Genomic DNA, 21630 nt, shown 5'->3' on the forward strand with positions numbered 1-21630 from the left:
ATACAAGTGAATAGGGAATTGAGGAACAATGGGAAGATGCTGAAAAATGTAATGAGAATGAGAGAATAAGAGGATGAGAAGAGAGTCCTGTAGGATTCTCTTTAGGTCCGTCGTAGCATCAGTGACGAAATTTAGCGGTAGGGGTAAGAAAGCCAGTAGTGGGGACAAGGAGCGCTCAGCATCTAAAATTTGGTTGGCTGTCTCGAGTCTCTCGTCGGTCGCCTCGGAGCTTGTGGAGGGGAAATGAGCTTAGGGTAAGGGGCAAGAAGGACAAGAGGGTTTAGTGCCTTGGTGTGAGCCCGACGACTCGAAAGTCTGGAATTCCAACCGACAGAACAGTGCCGGCGTTCGTGCGACGCGGGTCTCGAGGTACGTGAGAGTTTACGATTGAGAAACTTGGTGTATACCTAAATTCAACAAGAGGGAGGATAGAAAATACAAGATAAAGAGAGAAGGAAATAACGACAAGTGAGGGAGACTTTAAGTGGGCAAGTGAATACAACATAGGGAGAGTGCGCGAGTTTCGTTGGTTGTTTACGAGCGCGGGAGTTAAAAAACAGTCAAGGATTCTTCCTCTTATTATTCTTGTTCTTCTTTACTTCTTGTTCTGTATTGCGTGATCATAACAGTTGGTTGGTGAGCGCGTGATCACCGGTATAGACTGTTACTAAAACTGAGTAAATAATTTAAATGATAACGCCGTTAATAGTGATAATTAGTGAATTTTATTTGTGACATTAAGACAATTTATTAACAATAATAATTAAATTTCATAAACAAAACCCGAAGAATTGTGTATTAACTTCAATATATATGTATATATTTGGAGTCTTGATAATCTCTATACAATAATTGAATTGAGATTATCATCAAAATGTAATCTCTTGAACAGCTTAAGATATTTATTTATTTATTTTTTTTTTAATTTTATATTTATTTTGTTCATTTATCAGTTGGTAACTTTTGGCTTGTTAGCCGAACGTACAGTGATTCGCGAACGATTACTATTGAGTGGTTACCGGGTGTAATTTTGAACACGCGGAGCCAAGAACGATGCCGTCCGTATCCGTTGGAATCACCATTCGATCGAACGTGACGTTGATGCTTTGGACATTAATAGATGAATATCGTGTGATCATATGATAAATGTAGAACGTAAAGTACTCTATTTTTTTTTTTAGTTTGATTTTTTTTTTCGTTTTTCATTTATTAGTGTATGGTGATTTAATTATGACCTGTGATATTAATAATATACTCCAAATATAGACAGTAGTAAGGCGTTTGTGAGTGCTCTGGGAGAGCGTCGGTCGGCTCGGAAACGAGCCTGTAACAATAAACAAAACTATTATCTACATTGACTGCTAATGCGATTCAGTACGAGTCTAGGTAGTGTTTAAATAGTATTCTGTTTACAATGGGTATTATAGTGTAATTGTGTTTACGTGCTTATACATTAATACAATATATGTATATATATATTATAAATATATATACATATATATTTATAAGACAATATGAGTGAAATGACGAGTGTAGAGCAGCAGCAGCAGCAGCAACAGCAGCAGCAATATGTTGGTGGCAGCTCAAATTCAGAGCATCACTGTAAAGACTGTCGATTAACCTTCGAGAGCGGCAAAAGTCTTGAGGTACATTTACGGTATCATCACGAAAATCTGCTGAATCAGTGGGCCATTCAGGCTCAACAGGAGGAGAGCAATAATAATAATAGCAAAGCTGGTAATCACAACAGTCACGTTAAACGCGATAGTATAACTGCGCCAGCTGATTCAAGTGAATCTTCATCACGGCCACCGTCCTCAAATCCTACGCCTTCTCAACACCAACAGCAGCAGCAGCAGCAGCAGCAACAACAACAGCAACAAACTGCCCAGACGGCTACATCATCTCAACAGCAACCACCACCCGGTGTGCAAGGTTATAATCACTTTCCGACACCGATGTTTAGTGAAACGGGTTACTTTATGCATAATGAACAAGCTTATATGCTACCAGGACATCATTACTCACCCACCCACGATGATAGTCCAAACAACAGTAGCAGCAATTATGCTCCAAGGTATCATCCGTACCAGCATTCACATCATTATCCGGGTGATCGAGCTAACTCAGTAAGTTCAACGAGTCCACGCAGTCCATTACAGTGTGACAAGTGTGGAGGAGTATTTGATGATGCCAACCAACTCGCTGAACATGTTCGTGCTAATCATCAAACTTCGCCGAGTGGATATCCGGGACAACAACAGTATCAACAGATTGGTGGAAGTCCGCAGCAATCGCAACAGCAGTTACATACGTCACCTTCACAAAATAATCAACAGCCACAGCCATCATCTCAATCAAGCTTTGATTATAGTAGAGGTAGTGTAACAATTAAATCAGAGATAAAACAGGAAACAGAAGAAGCTGAAATTCTGGATCTTGATTCGCATAAAGTACAAACTCACAGATACGAAGAACAGTTAATAAGGTATCAACATCAAGAATTGCAAATGCTTCAACAACAGCAGCAGCATCCAATACAGCATCCGAGAAATCCTCCTCATTCTGTAAGCTCCATGCTTGGGTGGCCACCAGGACAACCGCACGAATATCATCCAGGTATGTCACCATTGGGTCCTATGGACAGTGTATCACCGATTCCAGATCAAAGTACATTTATGCGTGGGCAACATATGCCAGTAGAACCACCTCGACATGCTGGATCGCCAATTATAACAAGCACTCAACCTATGCCAGGTCATCCAATGCCAGGAAGTTTATTACAGCAAGCTCAAAAACCTCCTATAGTAGCTAATCAGTCGTGGAAGAGCAATGAGGCGCGTAGACCAAAGACCTACAACTGTACTGCATGCAACAAGTGGTTTACAAGTTCGGGCCATTTAAAGCGACATTACAATACAACGTTACATAAAAACGCTGTAAAACAGAGCAACCAACCAGATCCTGCAAATATGCCAATCAGTGCTCATCATCATCCCGGTAGAGATAACAATAGAGGAGGGGGAGGAGGATCATCGAGGTCGCCGGAGTTGTCCACTTCAGCGAGTCCCCCAAACTTGATGGCAGGTCCCTTGGGCGAGGCGGCGAGGGGCCTGCTCCACACGCCCACCAATCTCTACACCACCAATCATTCCAGCAACAGCAGCACCAACAGCAACAGCAGCGACTCTTCAGCAACGGTGTTACCGCAGCAGCCGCCGTCCCAACAGCCGACATCTACAACGGCTCACATGGGCCCAACAATGGCGGGACTCAATTCCCCAACGCAATCTCCAATGGCGGGACACCATCACCAGCAAATGGGTTCTCCATCACCCCAGTTGGGCCAACACCACCTATCAATAGGTTCACCACCTCAAATGTCGGTCCACCACTCCATGAGTTCGCCCATGTCACCCATGCAGCCACCACCGCCTCCACATCACCTGAGTTCGCCTTCGTCAATGGGATCCCAACACATGAGTTCCCCATCGCCCATGATGGTGGGAATGCCCCCAATGGGTTCACCACCAATGGGGGGTACTTCGATGCCTCATCAGCCGTACCCAAACGATTTGCCCCCCCACGTTACAACTACTACCAGCATCCCGGGCCTGCTGGACTCTATCAACCAACAAACTATTATTGGCAATGAAGTAACAAGTCAATCAATTCTTCATGAGTCACAATTACCCGGGTTTGCTACTATTAATCATCCAAGACCTCTGCCAAAGCAGAGCTTTTTTCAATACCATGTAACCGATTATTTAGTTGGCCCAAACCAACCTCAGGCCATTAACGTGGGGGGGCTAAGACCAGAGGATGAAATTCCTCATGACAGGTCATTCAGCTCAGCTAGTGCGATTTACGATCCATATAATTCACCACCAAGGTATGAACCTCTGATGTCTATTGAGCATCAACAGCAATCACATACCGATGATATTATTATAAAACATTATGAAATGTTGCATACCAATTCTACTTATCAAGATCATCATGTTGATGAACAAAATAACAATGATATTCCTCATTATCAAGGCAAAGAAGAAATAAATCCTAACATTGGTAAACAAAATCAAAATGAAAAAAAAAAACGAAAAACGACTCCAGTACAGGAAACAACAAAAGAACATCAAGTCACCAGTTCAGATACAAATTTTATATCTCAAGAGGGTTTAATCACCTGTGTCAAGTGCAACAAAGTTTTTAATAAGACCTGTTACTTGACACAACATAACAAGAGCTTCCACTCTGGCGAGAAGCCCTACAAATGCAGTCAATGCGGCAAACGGTTTCCCCATGAGGACGCGCATGCCGAGCACCTGCGAAAGCATGCTGGTGAGAAACCTTACAAGTGCGAAATTTGCCCGAAGCAGTTCAATCATAAAACAGACCTCAGGCGGCATAATTGTCTCCACACTGGCGAAAAACCTTTCGCATGTGAAATGTGCGGCAAAGGATTCATTAGAAAAGACCACATGATGAAACACGTTTTAACGCACAAAAAAAAAGCTATGAATAATCTACGTTTACGATAAACAATTATTACCAGTCGTCAACTAGAGATCATCTTTGTTGTTGTAGGTATCTATTTAATTGCATTTTTATAAATCTTTAAATCATTTATTTTTTACATACTCGCAGTTATTTCTTTTTAATTATATATTTGCATAAATATAATTTTTTTTTCTCAATATTAATTCTGAATATTTAAAAAAATAAAATATTAATTATATCAGTAATAAATGTTACTTACGACCGTGTTTATTGCAACTAATTATTTTATCAGTTCTCATTGAAATATCATTACTAATTATTGATGCTTCAATGATTACTCGTATCCAGTTGCCATGGCCGTAAGTTTAACTAAAACTACTTTAATTGCTCAATGATAATTATTTATTGTCAACTCAATGGTATTATTATTATTATTATTACTATTATTATTATTGATATTTTTTTCTATATATAATTAAAAAGAAAGCAAAGAAAAATTTATAAATTAAAAGTGGTGGACACAAAATGCTGTAGTTTAATAAAAATAATTTTTATTATTATTGCGATATTCAGAATCAAACAAAGTTAAATAAATATTATTAGGTTTGATTCAGCAAATCGGATTACAGTAGCAGTATTTTGTCCAGCTCAATATAATTTTGAATTGATTGTAAATCGCAAAAATGAATAAATAAATAAATAAATAAATAATTCAATAAATGAATGAATGAATGAATGATTAATAGTTATTGAATTGATGATATTAAACCTTCGAAGCTTATCGACTGTACAAAATACGTTAATTGTATAGGCATATTATTAATATTATTATGATTATTATATTATTGTAATTACTAAAATAATGTGATCGACTAGAAACAGATTATTAAATTTAACTCATAATATTCGTATTTTATAGCGTATATAAATATATTTATAGTATAGTTATACAAAAATATATATATACATTTAGGACAAAAAAAGAGATAATTATAAATTAAAAAATATATAAAAGAGAACTAACAAAATATGATATTAAAAGCAATGTGAAAACGAACAAAACGATCGCATGTTGAATTTTGGGTTATATTTTTCGTTAAATTATTTTATAACATAAATAAAAGTATTATCAATATTTAATTAATTATTTATTAACATTTATTATATTAAAAAGAAAAAAAGTAAGAAAAAAAAAATTTATTTAACTAATTCTTTTGAATTACAAACTTGAATATTTTTTATTAATTAACACATACATTTTAAATACAGTATTTACATATACATTCCACTATACGGTGATATACAGCTGTTGTCATGTACGTTTTCACATTGAACTCTCTTTTTTTGTAACCTAAAGTAGCCTAAGTGACAACATGTGAGTATCTCGAAGAGAAAATAAGTAACTAAATTAAATTTTAACTTTAAAAATAAATAAAATAAAAATATATGAATTTCATTTCATTTAAAATAACTTCTTCGAGAAATTCACAGGGCCATGTGAATAAAAATAAAACAAATGATAAATTTGCCGTAATAATTTACACAATTGTTTCTGTTAGTCATTAATTAATTATTGGCTGATTGAATTTGATTATTTAATTGTTTATTATTATTAACGAAAATAAATAACGCAGGAATTGTTATGTTTATTGTTCGACGGCGGTTCGCCATTATTTGTCTCGTTGTTACTTGAAGCCGATCTTTTTTAATATAATGCTCACTTGTTTCCTCCAGTCATTAAGTTTTTTTTATTATCTTTATACTATTCACTTAATAATTTTTAAATAATGTTTATTGTAATTGTTTCGGCTTATTTTATTATTATTATTATTATTATTATTATTATTATTATTATTGTTATTATTATTATTACTATTATTATTATTATTATTATTATTACTATTATTATTATTATTATTATTATTATTATTATTATTATTATTATTATTATTATTATTATTATTATTATTATTACGAGTCTCGCCCTTTTTATCTATTATTTGTTAATTAAGCCACAATAACATATATATATATTTATGTGGGATGAGATCTGTCAATTGTAAATAACAGTGTTTTCATTATAATTTTTTAATTTAAATATAAATACAAATAAATTTAGTTTCTTGCCATTTTTTAATACATAAAGTCCCAGAACAGACTACCTCAGAGTTCAGGAATTATTGATGAGAGAAGAGAGAAATAAAATGATTAAATAACCAATGCAATAATAATAAAATAATATAAAAAAAAAAAAATAAGTACAGAAATATATCGTAAGGGCGAATTGTGATTTTTTCTGTTTATCCATTATAAAATTTTTCATTAATTCAATGTAAAAAAAATAATTAATGATTAAATAAAATTGTTTTAAAAATACATCACATTTATTTTAGTTAAGTATAAATATATATGAACTGAATAAGTAATTTGATTATTTTGTTTTTTTTTTATTTTTATGGACAATAGATAAATAAGTTTGATCGCCCGCCGATAATTGTTTTAATAAGAGTTATTAAAATAGATGTGAAAAATAATAATAAAATTTTATATAAATAGATCGACGTACATTAGAGACATATCAAACAGTATTACTGTATACTCAGTTTAATTAAATAATAATAATAATAATAAAAAATAAGGGTTAATTAAGATCAACACAATCGATACATATTTTTAATTCATATCAATAATTAAGATGTTTTTTTATATAAAAATAATAAAGAAATAAAAAAAAATAATAATTATGATGATAATAAGATAATTACATTGTGAATGTTATTGTGCGAAGTAATTTTTAATAGATATGAATAACATGATCGGGATTCAGAATACGGGCATTCGTATATAGAAATTATAGGATTTTATTATTATGTAATGCGTGATAAATTTTAACACGTTGACATGAAGAGTAACAGATAAATTTTAAAATAAAAAAATAAATTGAATTGAGAGAAGAAAAATTAATAATCCATTTGTTTAATATTATATTTATATAAATATATATATTATATAAACGACCAGCATTTCAATCTCACTGAAATAAAGTGAAATTTTTTTGTTAAATACTGATAATACCAAACTACCATTGGTTGTGCCAAAATGTAATGTTTATATTTTTTTTTTTTTTTTAAGTTCTCTTCAATGCTCCGAACGTAATTTAGTGATTGAGGGCATTTAAATATCTCATTTTCACCATGAATTTTTTTATAATACTATACAGTATTGTAAATCCGTCTTTTCTGTATTTTTTATTATTATTATTTGTAAATTTATCGAACAATTTTTTTTTTTTTTCGGTGTGCTAAAAGTTAGACGGACTTAATTTTAAATAAATATGAAAATAAAAATAATAACAGTTGTATCTTCACTTGTGCCATAATTATGTGTAACGAAAAAAAAAAAAAAAAAAAATTAATAAATAAATAATAAAAGTAATTGTAAATTTTTTAATTCATGGTGATTATTAAAATAAAAAATATTATTAATTAATTAATTATTTGAATAAATTAATAAATTACAATATAATTTTAATAGCTACTGATTTTAAAGTTTTTGTTAATGTAAAAAAAAACCGTTCCAACAATCGGACAGAATAGCTATAAAAAAAAAAGTGTTTTTGTATAATTATTCGAATTGTATTATTTTACGTGCGTTTAATTCTGTTTTTATAAATATATTTTATTTCATGAAACATATAATTATGATTATTTATTTATTATTTTCCTTTCTTCCTTTTATTTTATCTGTATATATATATATATTTTTATAATTTAATAGATTATATATTGTGGCTATACGTCGATCAAATATGATATAAATATAATTAATAAATAATTAAATACTGAGCTACTTTATTCACTTAACGAAATAATATTTCGTAAAATAAAAGCATAAGTGGAGTTCTTATTGCAAGGTAATGATGGGCATTCGTATTTTAATAAAAATATTTCAGACTTGAATAAAGTAATTTTAAATTAAATAATAATAATCATAATTTTCATCAAAATTTATAAATTTTTATTTATTATAAATATATAAATAATAATATTGCCCATAAAATAAGTCAAATCTTACGATGTCTTTGTTATTATTAATAGTTTTAGGCAATATCTACCTGATGATAAAGCAATATTGAGCGATTTATTTACAATTGATTAATTTACAAAAATAAAATTTCACGATGTTAGGGTTAGTTCATTCTATATATGCTATGCGTCTTTTAGCTAAATTTCTATGTTTTTAAATTCGTTGTGAACGAATTGTTCTTTTGGAATACATATATTATATATTCAAATTTAAAATAAATGGAAATAACAAAAAAAAAAAAAAAAAAAAAAAAAAAAAATTAATGATATAATATAAATAAAAGAGATGCCAATCAACGAGCTGCGTGGCGGCTGATATTAGTCTCATAAATATGGCACTTAGATTACATCAGTCTCGTTCACCATTATAAATGACGGACTTAATTGTGTCGATTATACGTCAAAGAAAAAAATTAAGTATAACAAAAGTATGAAAATAAAAAAAATTACAAATTCGAAGTAGCTTATAATTAGTTAAAATTATCTCTGATTTAGCTTAATACTTTTCTGATGCTATCGATCAATTAAGTATATCAATTATTAACTTTACATCGTATGTATTAGAACTACAATTTTATATATCCATGTCTTCATAACTAAAGGCGACACTTTGGTTTTTTATTAAATAATTTTGATAATCATATTCTATTCTATGTATTAAATCCTTCAATAAAATTTTACAAATTGAATTTAAAAAAAAAAATGAATCAGAAAAATTTAATTTCGTAGGAAATATAAAATCACTGCCGCCACGATTTAATAACGAAAAAAAAAAAAAATAATAATAATAATAATTATAATAATAATACTATTACTAATAATAATAATAAATGAATAAGTTATTAAAAAGTAAAGTAAAAAAAAATAGATAATTATTGATCATTATATAGAAACAATAAAGTTAAATAAAATAAAAACGATGTATGAAAACATTGTGAATTATGTATTTTGACGATGCCATACACAAGTACCTCATGATGCAAAACACATGTACAAATGTTCATACGATTTCAAAATGATAGCTAATTAATAAATAATTGATACATCCAAAATATAATGTTTAAATATTATTAATTTTAATTATAATAATCCCACTACCTTGATTCCTTTTTATATCTAGAAATATATACATATATATCGTAGCAAATACGTTTAGATTTTAGACTAAAAAAATGATATAATACAGCCGAATTTGAGTTTTTTTTCTGATGAGCAAAAGTAGTCTTGGTTTTGTAAATCTACAAAATCAAGATCTAGACTTGTGACCAAATGGACAAAATTAGCTCTGAAATGACTCCAGGTACCATTATGACCCGAGACCACTTTCAAATTTTTTTGTGATTTTTTTCATTTCGTAAAAAAATTGATATATTATGATCAGGTGTCAACCTGAAAGTGAACAAATCCCAATAGTAAAAAGAAAAAAAAAGAGCTTGTGAAGCGTGGAGTCAATATACACTAAAAACTAAAAATGGGATGGTCGGAATTTACGCACCCTTCCCGCTTCTCATTTGAAGCGTCCGATTAGAGATGAGCAAAACCAGGCTTGCAAAGTTGCCTTTAGAGAGAGCCCCGGTAGAAGAAAAAAAAAACAAATAAATTACATACGGGATTGTGTATACAAATATGTTATCAGTCATCACTTTTAATTAAATATAATATAAACAAAAAAAAAACGATATAAACTACAATATTGAATATCGAAAGGGTTCATCTTAAGAAAATTCAAAACAACAAAATAAAAAAAAAAAAGAAAGTCAAGACAGTGCATGGTTCACGAGATATCGGGTCACATCTGAACATCTAAATAAACAGACCATTTGATGTCCAACAAAAATTTTTTCAACTATCTTTTGTTTAATAATAAATTTAGTAAGAGAACTTTAAAGAATCTTAATAGACCATAGAGTTTTTTAATAGACCATCCTTTTAAGATCAGTGTATATTTTTCTTATTATTTAAGTGTTATATAAAATAAATGGAGATGATTTGAGTTTACCGGAACCCGGATTTTTAATTTGACGATAGTAAAACACTACCTCTCCGTTTTACATTCGAAGTGTGCAGAAGAACGGTATTATTGAATTGGTTTGGGTTTATAAGGGAAGGGGGGGGGGCAAAACGGAGTAGGGTAGGTAAAATAGGGTACCCCCAAAATTTTACAAAAAAAAATTTTATTATTTCAATATTTTTTAAACATTCCAAAATATCTTTTGTAAACATAATTGAGCATTATTTTTAATTTTTTTGGTTAAACTTTTTCAAAAATCGATTGTCTTGTAATTACTTGCAAAAAAATTTAATTTAATCAAACTTATTTGATATCCAGAAATTTTTTTTTTTCATCTTTTTTAGGAGGTACCCCATTTTGCCCGCAAAAATGAAAATTTTTTTCTATTTACTTTGGAAATCATTAAGAAAAAAAATATTTAGCGTATTTGGGTCCTCAATAACTTAGTATTTCCTGAAGTACCCCGTTTTGCCCCTCCCTCCCTCCCCTAATAGCGCAATAAGCAAGTCTAAGATAAATAAAATAAGTAAATAATTAAAAAAAAAAAACTTAAATTTAATTGGCAGTCAAGAGCGTGTGAAATAAAAGTTCTCTCTCACTTACACGTTATAATCGAGCACCTATACTTTGGAAAAACTAAAGCACATCGGATTAACCCGTCCAGTTTATTGCTTTGAGATGGCGTCTTTTAAATAGCTGGATGCGCTAGCGCATCCTGTGATATATTGTGAGATTACGAGTCTCAGTCTTGTAGTTAATGTTGTGTTCATCTCTCACTACTCATGGACCATATGTTCTCCTCGTATATTCAAGGCTGTGGGACCCAATTTCTTGGAGCAAACTAAGTATATATACTACTAACATAAATATATTCGTCTACCGAATATAAATCGGCTAAATTCATACTCACGTCTGTTTATATCCATAAAATAATAATTTATTATAATAAATTATAATAATGGATTATCTAGTAGTTGTTTTAAATTCAATATTTAAATCTTTTTATGTTTTTTTTTTTTTTTAAGTCTATTATTAATAAAAAATTTTTTTTCTCTCAGTATATAGTCGTCATCAATTTCATATTAAATTCAATAAGAGAACTTTCGTAAGAATGAATATTAGTATTTATATTTTTAAAAATTATCAGTCAATAAATTAATGTGCACCTGGATTTTAAAACTTTAATTTATCTAAAGCAAATTTAATATTTCATTATAGTCTTTTCTAAGAGCATCTTTATCGATGTGTCGAGTAAATTTTTCCCACACTACAAATGTAAAGACAGCTGTCGTAATGAGTTGCATCCTCACGTTTTTTTATTTTCAAACGGTGCGCATTTAAAATATACGTGACAATGCAGGATTTTTTTTTTTATTTTCACTTAAAAATACAAAGTTTCAAATCAATTCCTTGTCAAGTAACAAAGTTATGAGGTAATATTAAAATAATTTGTATTTTTAACGTGATTTTTAATACTTTTTATTTAAATAATTTCAAAACTTTGCAACTCTCAAATATTTTATAACTTGTAGAAGAGACCAGGGCAAGACGGATCACTTAAGCTGGTAATTATTTCTTGTTACATTTGCGCATCGGCTAAAAATTATTTCAATCTACTTCGAACAAATTTAAAGTTATTTTACTATAATTTCATAAAAAAAATTTTTTTTTGGGGCACGATGGCTCACTTATAAAAATTATACAAATAAAAGTTTATGTTTAATTGTTTATTTTTGTTAGTTTAAATTACTTTACATGATTCAATTTTACTTAAATTTAACAAATTTTTTAGCGATACACTGAAAATCTATAAAATAAAAATTTTTGTTTCACTAAAATTAATTTTATTTATCTAAATGTTTCAACTGTCTCATTTTACCCCAGATGATTTATTTTACTTCTAAATGCCTAATAAATTTTAAATTACGAGCGAACTTTGAGAAAATAGTTTTTTTTTTTACATTCACCAAATTTTGAGAGTGGATCATTATGCCCCGAGTAAGTCAATGTACCGTGATTTCATCTATAGAAAAAAACGTGAGGTAGGTCAGGTTAAAAAAAAAAAGTAAAATAAAGCTTTATTATATTCACAGAAAATTTGTAGGTATCTTTTATATAGTTTGTTAAAGAGATATTGAGTTAATGGTTTAAGACAAGTTTATATATATCCATATGTAGGTATGTATACATATATATATATATATACACAAATAGGTGCGATATAATCCTCACAGTTACTATATCCCCGTGTAATCCCACGGGAAAAAAAGATCGAGTGATGGTGAGGCTATTTTTCTCCCTTCTCAGCATTTTCTCCCTTCAAATTAATTCTATGGCATTTTGTCCATGTTCATAAATCAGACTAAAAGTCATAGATGTTTACTTATTGCTACACTTAATTATTAATTGTGGTTTGTATTTCACTAATGTATAATTTATAATTATGTAGTAATATATATATATATATATATGTAAATTTATGTCATTTAATTGGGTTCATTAAGTATCTCAGAATAATTGTATTTTAGATGATGAGGTAGGATTTACTCTTCTATCAACATTAATTTGGAACAAGTGAAGTTCCGTTCCCAGGCGTTTTCGCTGTAAAACCAGACGTTTGATTCTCCACGGTTCTGTTACAGGAGCAACACCAGATGGTCCTCCTCCCTCTATACTATAACGAGCTGGTCTTGTATAATCCATCTTTAGCTGATATATTAGTACATTATCACTCCTCCTTCTCAGCTCAACTTCATTGCATTTACAAAATTATTCCTCACATAAAAATATTTAGATTTATTACACATGATTACATTTTATGGGCTTTTTAAACAAAGAAAAGTATAATATATTAAATATGTTGTACATATATTGTGAAATAAGATTGCTTTAAGGCAACAAGTGAAATCACTGAATTTTTATAAATTTTTTATGTTTCGTGTATGGTAAAAAAAAACTGACTTAAAATTATTACGTCAATTAATTTTATAATTTCTTATATTTTATGATATTTAACAAAGATATATTATACAGCTAAGCAGACATTTACAACTTAATACTTGTGTATAATAAATAATCACCTCTACTTTTTTAATGGTAATGAATTAATTATAAACTCAAAAACAGAACAAATTAGTTGTTAATGTTCAAGTATATTCGCAGGATTTCGTAACGTCGTGTCGAGTCTATAATTTAAAAGTTCATCGGTTAAAAAAACTATAACAATTATTTTTTTTTTAATGCACACGATTACATTAGAAAAAAAAATTTTATATATATAATTTTTTCGATTTTATTATTACTCTATTATTGAACTGGTCAGCACATTTTATTACAACCAACTTCAAAAAAGGTTGACTGTAATTTTTTTTATAAATCTTCCAGGTTTACAAAAGGGGGCATGATGATACTCTCAAAAAAGTTAAAGCAAAATTATTTTTCTGCGATTTTTGTATTTTGTAAGGGTATAATGGATCCCTGGAGTTATTTAGACCGCGGGGGTAAGTTGAACCTACTCTAAAAATACAAATAAAATTTTCTTTAATATATTTTTTTTTTATTTTGGAGCTTCCGATCGTTTGGTTATCGATACATACTTGAACAATGATAAACTATTAAATGGAGACTAACGAATAAATAAGTTTAATATGCTTAAAGTAAAATAGATGTTTGACTAAAAAAAAAAAATATGATTCATCTTATTCAACTATCACAGCACATTTTTATTTTTCCTGAAAATCGTATATCAATCTTCTCTTTTATATTTTTTTGTTATTGTGCTCCACTTCATTTTACAGCAATAACTATATACATAAAGACATGCGTTTTCAATAAAGGACGAAAAACCTGTAACCACCCTCTATAGCTCTCATTTTCGGGGAAACGATTTCCTAGAGATCGTTCATCGTCACTGCAAGTAGTGCATCCGGTAGATCATCTCGTAGCAAGATCTAGAAAATGGAGTTCTAGAAAAGCGTTGACATTAACTATACGAAGAGTGTATAGTGAGATAAATCTCTACCATCTCTACTATGTTGAATGATAGGATGGGCACTGCGGGAATCTATTGAGATTTTGCTCTGGGCCGTGGCTATTCAGGTTCACGAAAGCATATCTATAGATGAGTGAGTGAGTTAGTTAGTGAGTAAGTGAGAGGACGTAAAGCGGCGCCGTGCACCAAGAGATCCAGTAAGGTAAGAGAGGGACCAGGTGCATCTCCTGAGCCTGGGAAGCGCAAACTTTCGAGATCGACAAAGTGTAGAGCCTAAACTGATGTACTTTCTTCGTCTCACTCTATATATATATATATATATATATATATATATATATATATATATATATATATATATATATATATATATATATATATGTATAATCTTCGGCTTGAGCTTTAGTATTTTCTACTCTTTATTAGTTACACAACGCCGCTTAGTTTAACTAGTGTCAGAGTAAGAGATGGTATATATATATATATATATATATATATATATATATATGGTATGATCACACACAGGCAGATGTTACTACACACTTACCTCCGAAGTTGAAGGCTCCTTGAAAAGTATATTTAATATATATATGTGTACACACATATTCAGCCTTACTGTCATCTCGTCTCGCTGAGTGAACCCTTGTTTGTCCATTGAAGAAAAACACACCGATAATGCATCAGCCGAAATCTCTGGCTATCATTCTGATCATTTTTTCTGTCTTCACGGATAAGTGGATTTAATTTATACTTGAATTTTTATTGAAACTATTTTGCTTTTGTTGAAAAAAAAAGAAAAAAAAAAAAAAAATTTATTGAACTTTATTATACGTAAATAAAAGATGTACATATGTTCATAATGGTCTTTGAGTGAATCGAATTTTCATCCAATAGTTAATAAATCAAGAAAAGTAGAACATTTTTTATTATTTTTGAATCATTATTAGATTTTTAACTTTGTGTTTTTTCATGTGGAAATAATTATGTAAGTAATTTTATTTTTTTTTTTTTTGTTGATTTTAAATAAATATGTCAAGTTTTATTATTTATTTAAAAATGTAAGCCAGAAATAGTGGTACATTTTAACGTATAATAAGATAATTTAAATATATTAAATTCGTAGAATTGCTTAGAGAATAAAGTTGAGAATATCGACAAGTCATCTCCTTGAAAAACGAATGGAGAGATTAAGGATTTTAAGGATCCTTTGTTGTCAAGACATAAGAATGAGATGATGCATTTTAACTTGACACGATGCTAAATTTCAACTCTAATACTTTTACTTTTTATCTTTGACATCATTTAACAAAATTCAAAGTCACCAATTTTACTCACTGTTCATCATTTTTTTTTTTTTTTAGATTATTCGATGGAAAAGAATGGGGGTTTAGGCCTTGGTTATTTAAAATTACTACAAAAAAAATTATATATATGTGTATAGACATTATATTTAAAATTCAACAATGAGATAATTCGTTATTTAACGCTTGGTAAAATCTAGTTCCGCAGAGTTGCTTCACCATCTAAAAATGTAACAAACCCTTTTTATTAGTGATTCACTTGGGGCTCTGCTCTACTCCGGTTACAGGATACCAAAGCATTAGTAAAAACGCGATATTGCCTGACTCAACAGGTTGCCGCCTTTCACCCTTCTACCCGCCCACGATCCACCCTATCTTTCTTCTATACTTTACTGAGTGCTCTATTGAATAAGTTCAACCCATAATACCAAAAAATTGACCTATAAAAAAAGTATATTGATAACGACGAACTATTTATTTTAAAAAACTCTAATTTAACTAATTTTAAAATTTCGTGACTCACAAAAATCGGAAAATGTTTTTAACTTCCCGCTAAGAAAATTGTAAATTTTCAAAAATTCAGGAAGTTATTGGTTTCGGTCCGATTTACGAAAATCGAATTTCCATCAGATGTCGACGTTTCGAGGTCCTAGGAAGCTATCCTGACTAATTTCACGATGATGTCCGAGTGTATGTATGTGTGTACGTACGTACGTACGTATGTATGTATGTAAATATTCATAACTCTTGAACGGATGAACCGATTTTGATCGTTGAGGTGTCATTCGACGCGGCTTGTTAATATCTTGAGGCCGTAAAAATTTGAACTTAATCAGTAGGGTGCGTTCAGAGATATTTCGAAAATAAAATTTTTTCAAAAACGTTTTATTTGGATAACTTTTAATTTGCTCGATGGATTGATTCCAAAATCTAATCAGCTCTAAAACTCTATAAGCCGCGTCGAATGCCACCTCAACCATCAAAATCGGGTCATTCGTTCAAGAGAAACCGTTGACGAAAGAATTCAAAAAAAAATTTTTTTTTTGTTTTTTTCGAAATTTCTCAAAAACGACTCGATAAATCGATTTCAAAATTTGATCAGCTTTAGAACTTGATAAAACACGTCGATTGCCGCCTCAACTATCAAAATCGGTTAATTCGTTCCCGAGATATCGTGGGAGAAAGAAATGCTAAAAAATGGTTTTTTACAAAACAATGGCATACAAAAGTATTTGCGAGCTCGAAGAGCTCGAAAATGTATTCACAATAATGTTTTCGAGCTCAACGAGCTCGAAAACAGCGGGAAGTTTTGGGGCTGGCCCGCAGGGTCAACTGACAGACCGATTTTTTTTTGCTGCAATTGATTCATTGTTGCATTTTACGTCTAATTTAAAATTATAGGTTAAAAATTTTTAAAAGAGGTTAATAAATTTTAATACAAAATACGATTTTTTGTAATTTTTCAAGGACAAGGGAAGTGGGGAGAAGTATCGTTCGCCAGAAAAATGTTATTTACATTGAAACCATTGTGAACTGCTTAAAACATATCCGAAATAAATCATAACATTTCTACAAAGATGTTAGATAATCATTTTTATTTAATGTTGAAAATGGGGTTCCGCACGGCTTCTGTCACATGGGCACATTAAGGTTAAAGTAAGACAGCAGCCGCGCGGAATCCGATTTTGAATATTTAATACAAATTATTGTTTATGGAGCTAAAGTTCCGCGAGTCGAGACTTTTTTCAGAAATTTCCTCCCCTCTGAAGATCTTTTTTTAGATTTTCGATATCGCTTATAATTATTGAGTTATTAACAAAAAGCTAAGATTCTTTATTGTCTATGTTTTTTGTTAATAAAAAATTGAAGTTTTAATTAATAAAAAGAATAAAAAAACACATCTTGCTCAAAATTTGATTCCGCATTGAATGAGCTATCACTCATATTTTTGCCGCAATTCTAAAGATTTTTTCCAGCAAATTCACACAGGATTTTTACAAAAATCTTCGTTACTACGTATTATCCCCACTAGAAATTTTTAGGTAAGACCTATTGGGTTACCCTATAGGGACCTCACATGGGGATGTCACGCAAAGACCTATTGGGCCGTTATTGGGCAGTCCGTCCTGGGCCCCAATAGGGAAATCCCAAAGAGATCCCACTAGGGCATCCCTGTTAAAAAAAATATTAAAATGCGAAAAAAAAATAAGATAATTTTAATTAAATCCGAAATGTAATCTAATGTACTAGGAACATTACTTAGAAGAAGCGTATATGATTTAAATTGATGAAAAAATCCCGGTGACTGCTGGGCTCGAACCTGCATCCTTCCGATTCGAAGTCTTTGATGCTATCCACTGCGCTGACCTACGTATGTGGACGCGTGAATGTAAATAGTAAATTTATTATGACCCCAAAGAATAACTGATGAAGAAACAAAAAATGATATTCGGAGTGTATAGAAAGAATTTTCAGCTGCCGTTAAAAAAAATATTGCACGCCTCAAACGCGAAGCGGAGAGGTTGTGCTTTATAACGGACATGTCAAGGTCACGCGGTTTCTTCACATTAAACTGTATTTTTATTTTTTGCGGCCAAAATGGGGTACCCCCCTACAAAAGGTGAAAAAATTTTTTTTATTTTAACGTCGGGTTTTTCTACTTAGATCCCACACAGAACCCAATGGGAAAAAATTACAATAATTTTTTTATTTTCACGTTGGGTCTTCCCACTTTGGGCCTACTCATGTCCCGATTGGCAAACATTGACGATAATTTTTTATTTTTACATTGGGATTTCCTACTTAGGTCCCAGTTGGGTCTACTGACTATCATTTATTTTATTGTTGTTTGGGATTTCCCGATTGGGTTCTGATTGGGCCCTCGTAAGTATTTCTCTATTGGGAATGCCCCATTGGGGCCCAATGAGGTCCAGAAACATACACTGGGCGATCCCAAAGCAATTTCTAGTCGGCATATAGTAATGATTACCGTTCTAGCATAGGAATCAGAACTATTCTTTTCTCTCCGTGCACTGGAGCAAATAATTTATTGGACTTATTTTGTAGAAAATTTAATTTCCTAAAACTTTGTCATTTGGGATTTTTTTATATATCCAATAGTTTTTTTGATATTGATGAAAAAAGGTCAATAATAGTGAAAAAAAAAGATTTTAGGAGCAGACACAAGGGAAATGGCTCGAATTACGGTAAAGTCATCATTGACACTTTTGAAGAGCATCTAACATTCGATATTTCATGCTTGTTCACAATACGATACGACAAAATGTCGCTGAGCTATTGTAATTTGAATAAAAAAAATCGGTCTGTCAGTTGACCCTGCGGGCCAGCCCCAAAACTTCCCGCTGTTTTCGAGCTCGCTGAGCTCGAAAACATTATTGTGAATATATTTTCGAGCTCTTCGAGCTCGCAAATACTTTTGTATGCCATTGTTTTGTAAAAAACCATTTTTTAGCATTTCTTTCTTCCACGATATCTCGCGAACGAATTAACCGATTTTGATGGTTGAGGTGGCGATCGACGCGTTTTATCAAGTTCTAAAGCTGGTCGAATTTTGAAATTGATTTATTCAGCCGTTTTTGAGAAATTTAAAAAAAACCAAGGAAAAAATTTTTTTTGAATTCTTTCGTCAACGGTTTCTCTTGAACGAATGAACCGATTTTGATGGTTGAGGTGGCATTCGACGCGGCTTATAGAGTTTTAGAGCTGATTAGATTTTGGAATCAATCCATCGAGCAAATTGGAAGTTATCCAAATAAAACATTTTTGAAAAAATTTTATTTTTGAAATATCTCTGAACGCACCCTACCGATTAAGTTCAAATTTCTACGGCCTCAAGACATTAACAAGCCGCGTCGAATGACACCTCAACGATCAAAATCGGTTCATCCGTTAAAGAGTTATGAATATTTACATACATACATACGTACGTACGTACGTACACACATACATACACTCGGACATCATCGTAAAATTAGTCAGGATAGCTTCCTAGGACCTCGAAACGTCGACATCTGATGGAAATTCGATTTTCGTAAATCGGACCGAAACCAATAACTTCCCGAATTTTTGAAAATTTACAATTTTCTTAGCGGGAAGTTAAAAATGCATTTACATGCTTTTTTAATGGCAAAACTTTGATTTACGAGAAGAAGTAAAGTAAGAGACATAGTACCCGATCACTCATGTATTTGTATATCTATATTTACTGAATTTTACTAAGTATAGATATGCAAATCCATGGAGTGATCGAGTACAAGTTTCCTGATCGGGTACTGAAAATTTTGAATGAGCTGCACTGTGCAGACTCTGATCATAACTGATCATTAAAAAAAAAAAAATTTTCTTTGTCGCAAAAATGGTGTTCAATTTTCCCCTGAATTTTCTTATGTTATATTTATTATCGTATGATATATCGAGTCTTAGAATCAAAATGTCGTAAGCCACACAAAAAAAAAAAAAATAAATAAACAAAAATATTTATCTTTATATTTATAAAAAATCAGTATTGTTGATATCTGTGGGGGTAATTAATTTTTTTTGGTCTTATAAAATTTTTTTTTTTTTTTGACGTTTTAAAACAAGACCGTCGAATCATTAATGCAAAATTTCTAAATTAGTTAATTATTTTACTCAGTGAATTATTATTTAAATAAAAATATGAGTTATCAATGGTACGTATTTTTGTCTATTGAAAATTTATCTAAGATGACAGCCGTCTTATAATAACAATTCCCTTGTCAAGTATTTTCCTCTATCCTTTTCATGGAGCTTGCTTTTCTGCTCTTGATCATAACATAACCAAGCCATATGTGTAATTCATGTTAAGAAAATCCCAATCAGCTGTTCAACAGATTCTAGATTATAGAATGAAACCCCCAGGGTAATAACCAAGTAAAGAACCAATCAAAGAACCAAGGAATTACCTCGGACAATGGTACGTATATAGAGAATTCTTGAAGTTAGATTTTACTTCTTTCCTTTACAACTATAGGCTCGTTATATAGTGCTACGTTGGTTCGCCGCAGTAAATTCTACGAGTGCACACGTGACTACACGTGTAGGTGCGCGTGTAGTACTCAAGTAACCGACTATGACATACACACGTCCATGTCTTTTTGTCAAGGACAAGAAGTCTCTTACATTAGCACGTGACACATTTCAACTCTAAAATTTTACACAATGATCACATCCAATTTTTTTTTTTTATTTTTCTCGTTTGTATTATCCACAGTATCATATAGAATATATACAAGAATTGAATTTTTGTATATAAGTCTAAAAAGCTATAATATTTTCTTTATTATTGAGTGACAATAAATTTTTTTTTATGGCAGACTTAAATCAGCTTAAACTTGAGATACTATTACAGAAAAAAAGTCGATTCTTGATGTTCAGGTCAAAATTTATAACAAAGAATAATTTTTGTAATATATTTGATTTTAATCAATTACATATTAAACTTTTTTTTAATTTCATTAATTGAGAGAACCTGAGACAAAATGAGAACATTTTGAAATTTTTTTGTTTAAACTTATTGTGGGATTGAGCAGAAAGTAGGGCAAGTTGCCCACCTCAACCAATGTTCTTTTTGTAATGGTTCATTTCACCCCTCACGATTTATGTTAAACTATTTGAGTTAAATTAACACCTATACAATGCTGTTAAAAATTTTTAATTAATTTATTTTTCCATTATTACAAATATTTATTTATCCTAAAAATATTT

The 21630-nt window shown here is 30.7% G+C and overlaps 1 protein-coding gene across 1 annotated transcript; it reads left to right on the forward strand.

Moving 5' to 3' along the window:
* Positions 1 to 291: 291 nt before the first annotated feature.
* LOC130663537 (ataxin-2 homolog) lies at positions 292 to 9652 on the forward strand. The gene has a single exon (XM_057462809.1). The coding sequence runs from the start codon at positions 1515 to 1517 to the stop codon at positions 4539 to 4541; it is 3027 nt and encodes a 1008-aa protein (XP_057318792.1). The 5' UTR covers positions 292 to 1514; the 3' UTR covers positions 4542 to 9652.
* Positions 9653 to 21630: the final 11978 nt, after the last annotated feature.

This window comes from Microplitis mediator, chromosome 2 (assembly GCF_029852145.1).
Source record: "Microplitis mediator isolate UGA2020A chromosome 2, iyMicMedi2.1, whole genome shotgun sequence".
NCBI lineage: Eukaryota > Metazoa > Arthropoda > Insecta > Hymenoptera > Braconidae > Microplitis > Microplitis mediator.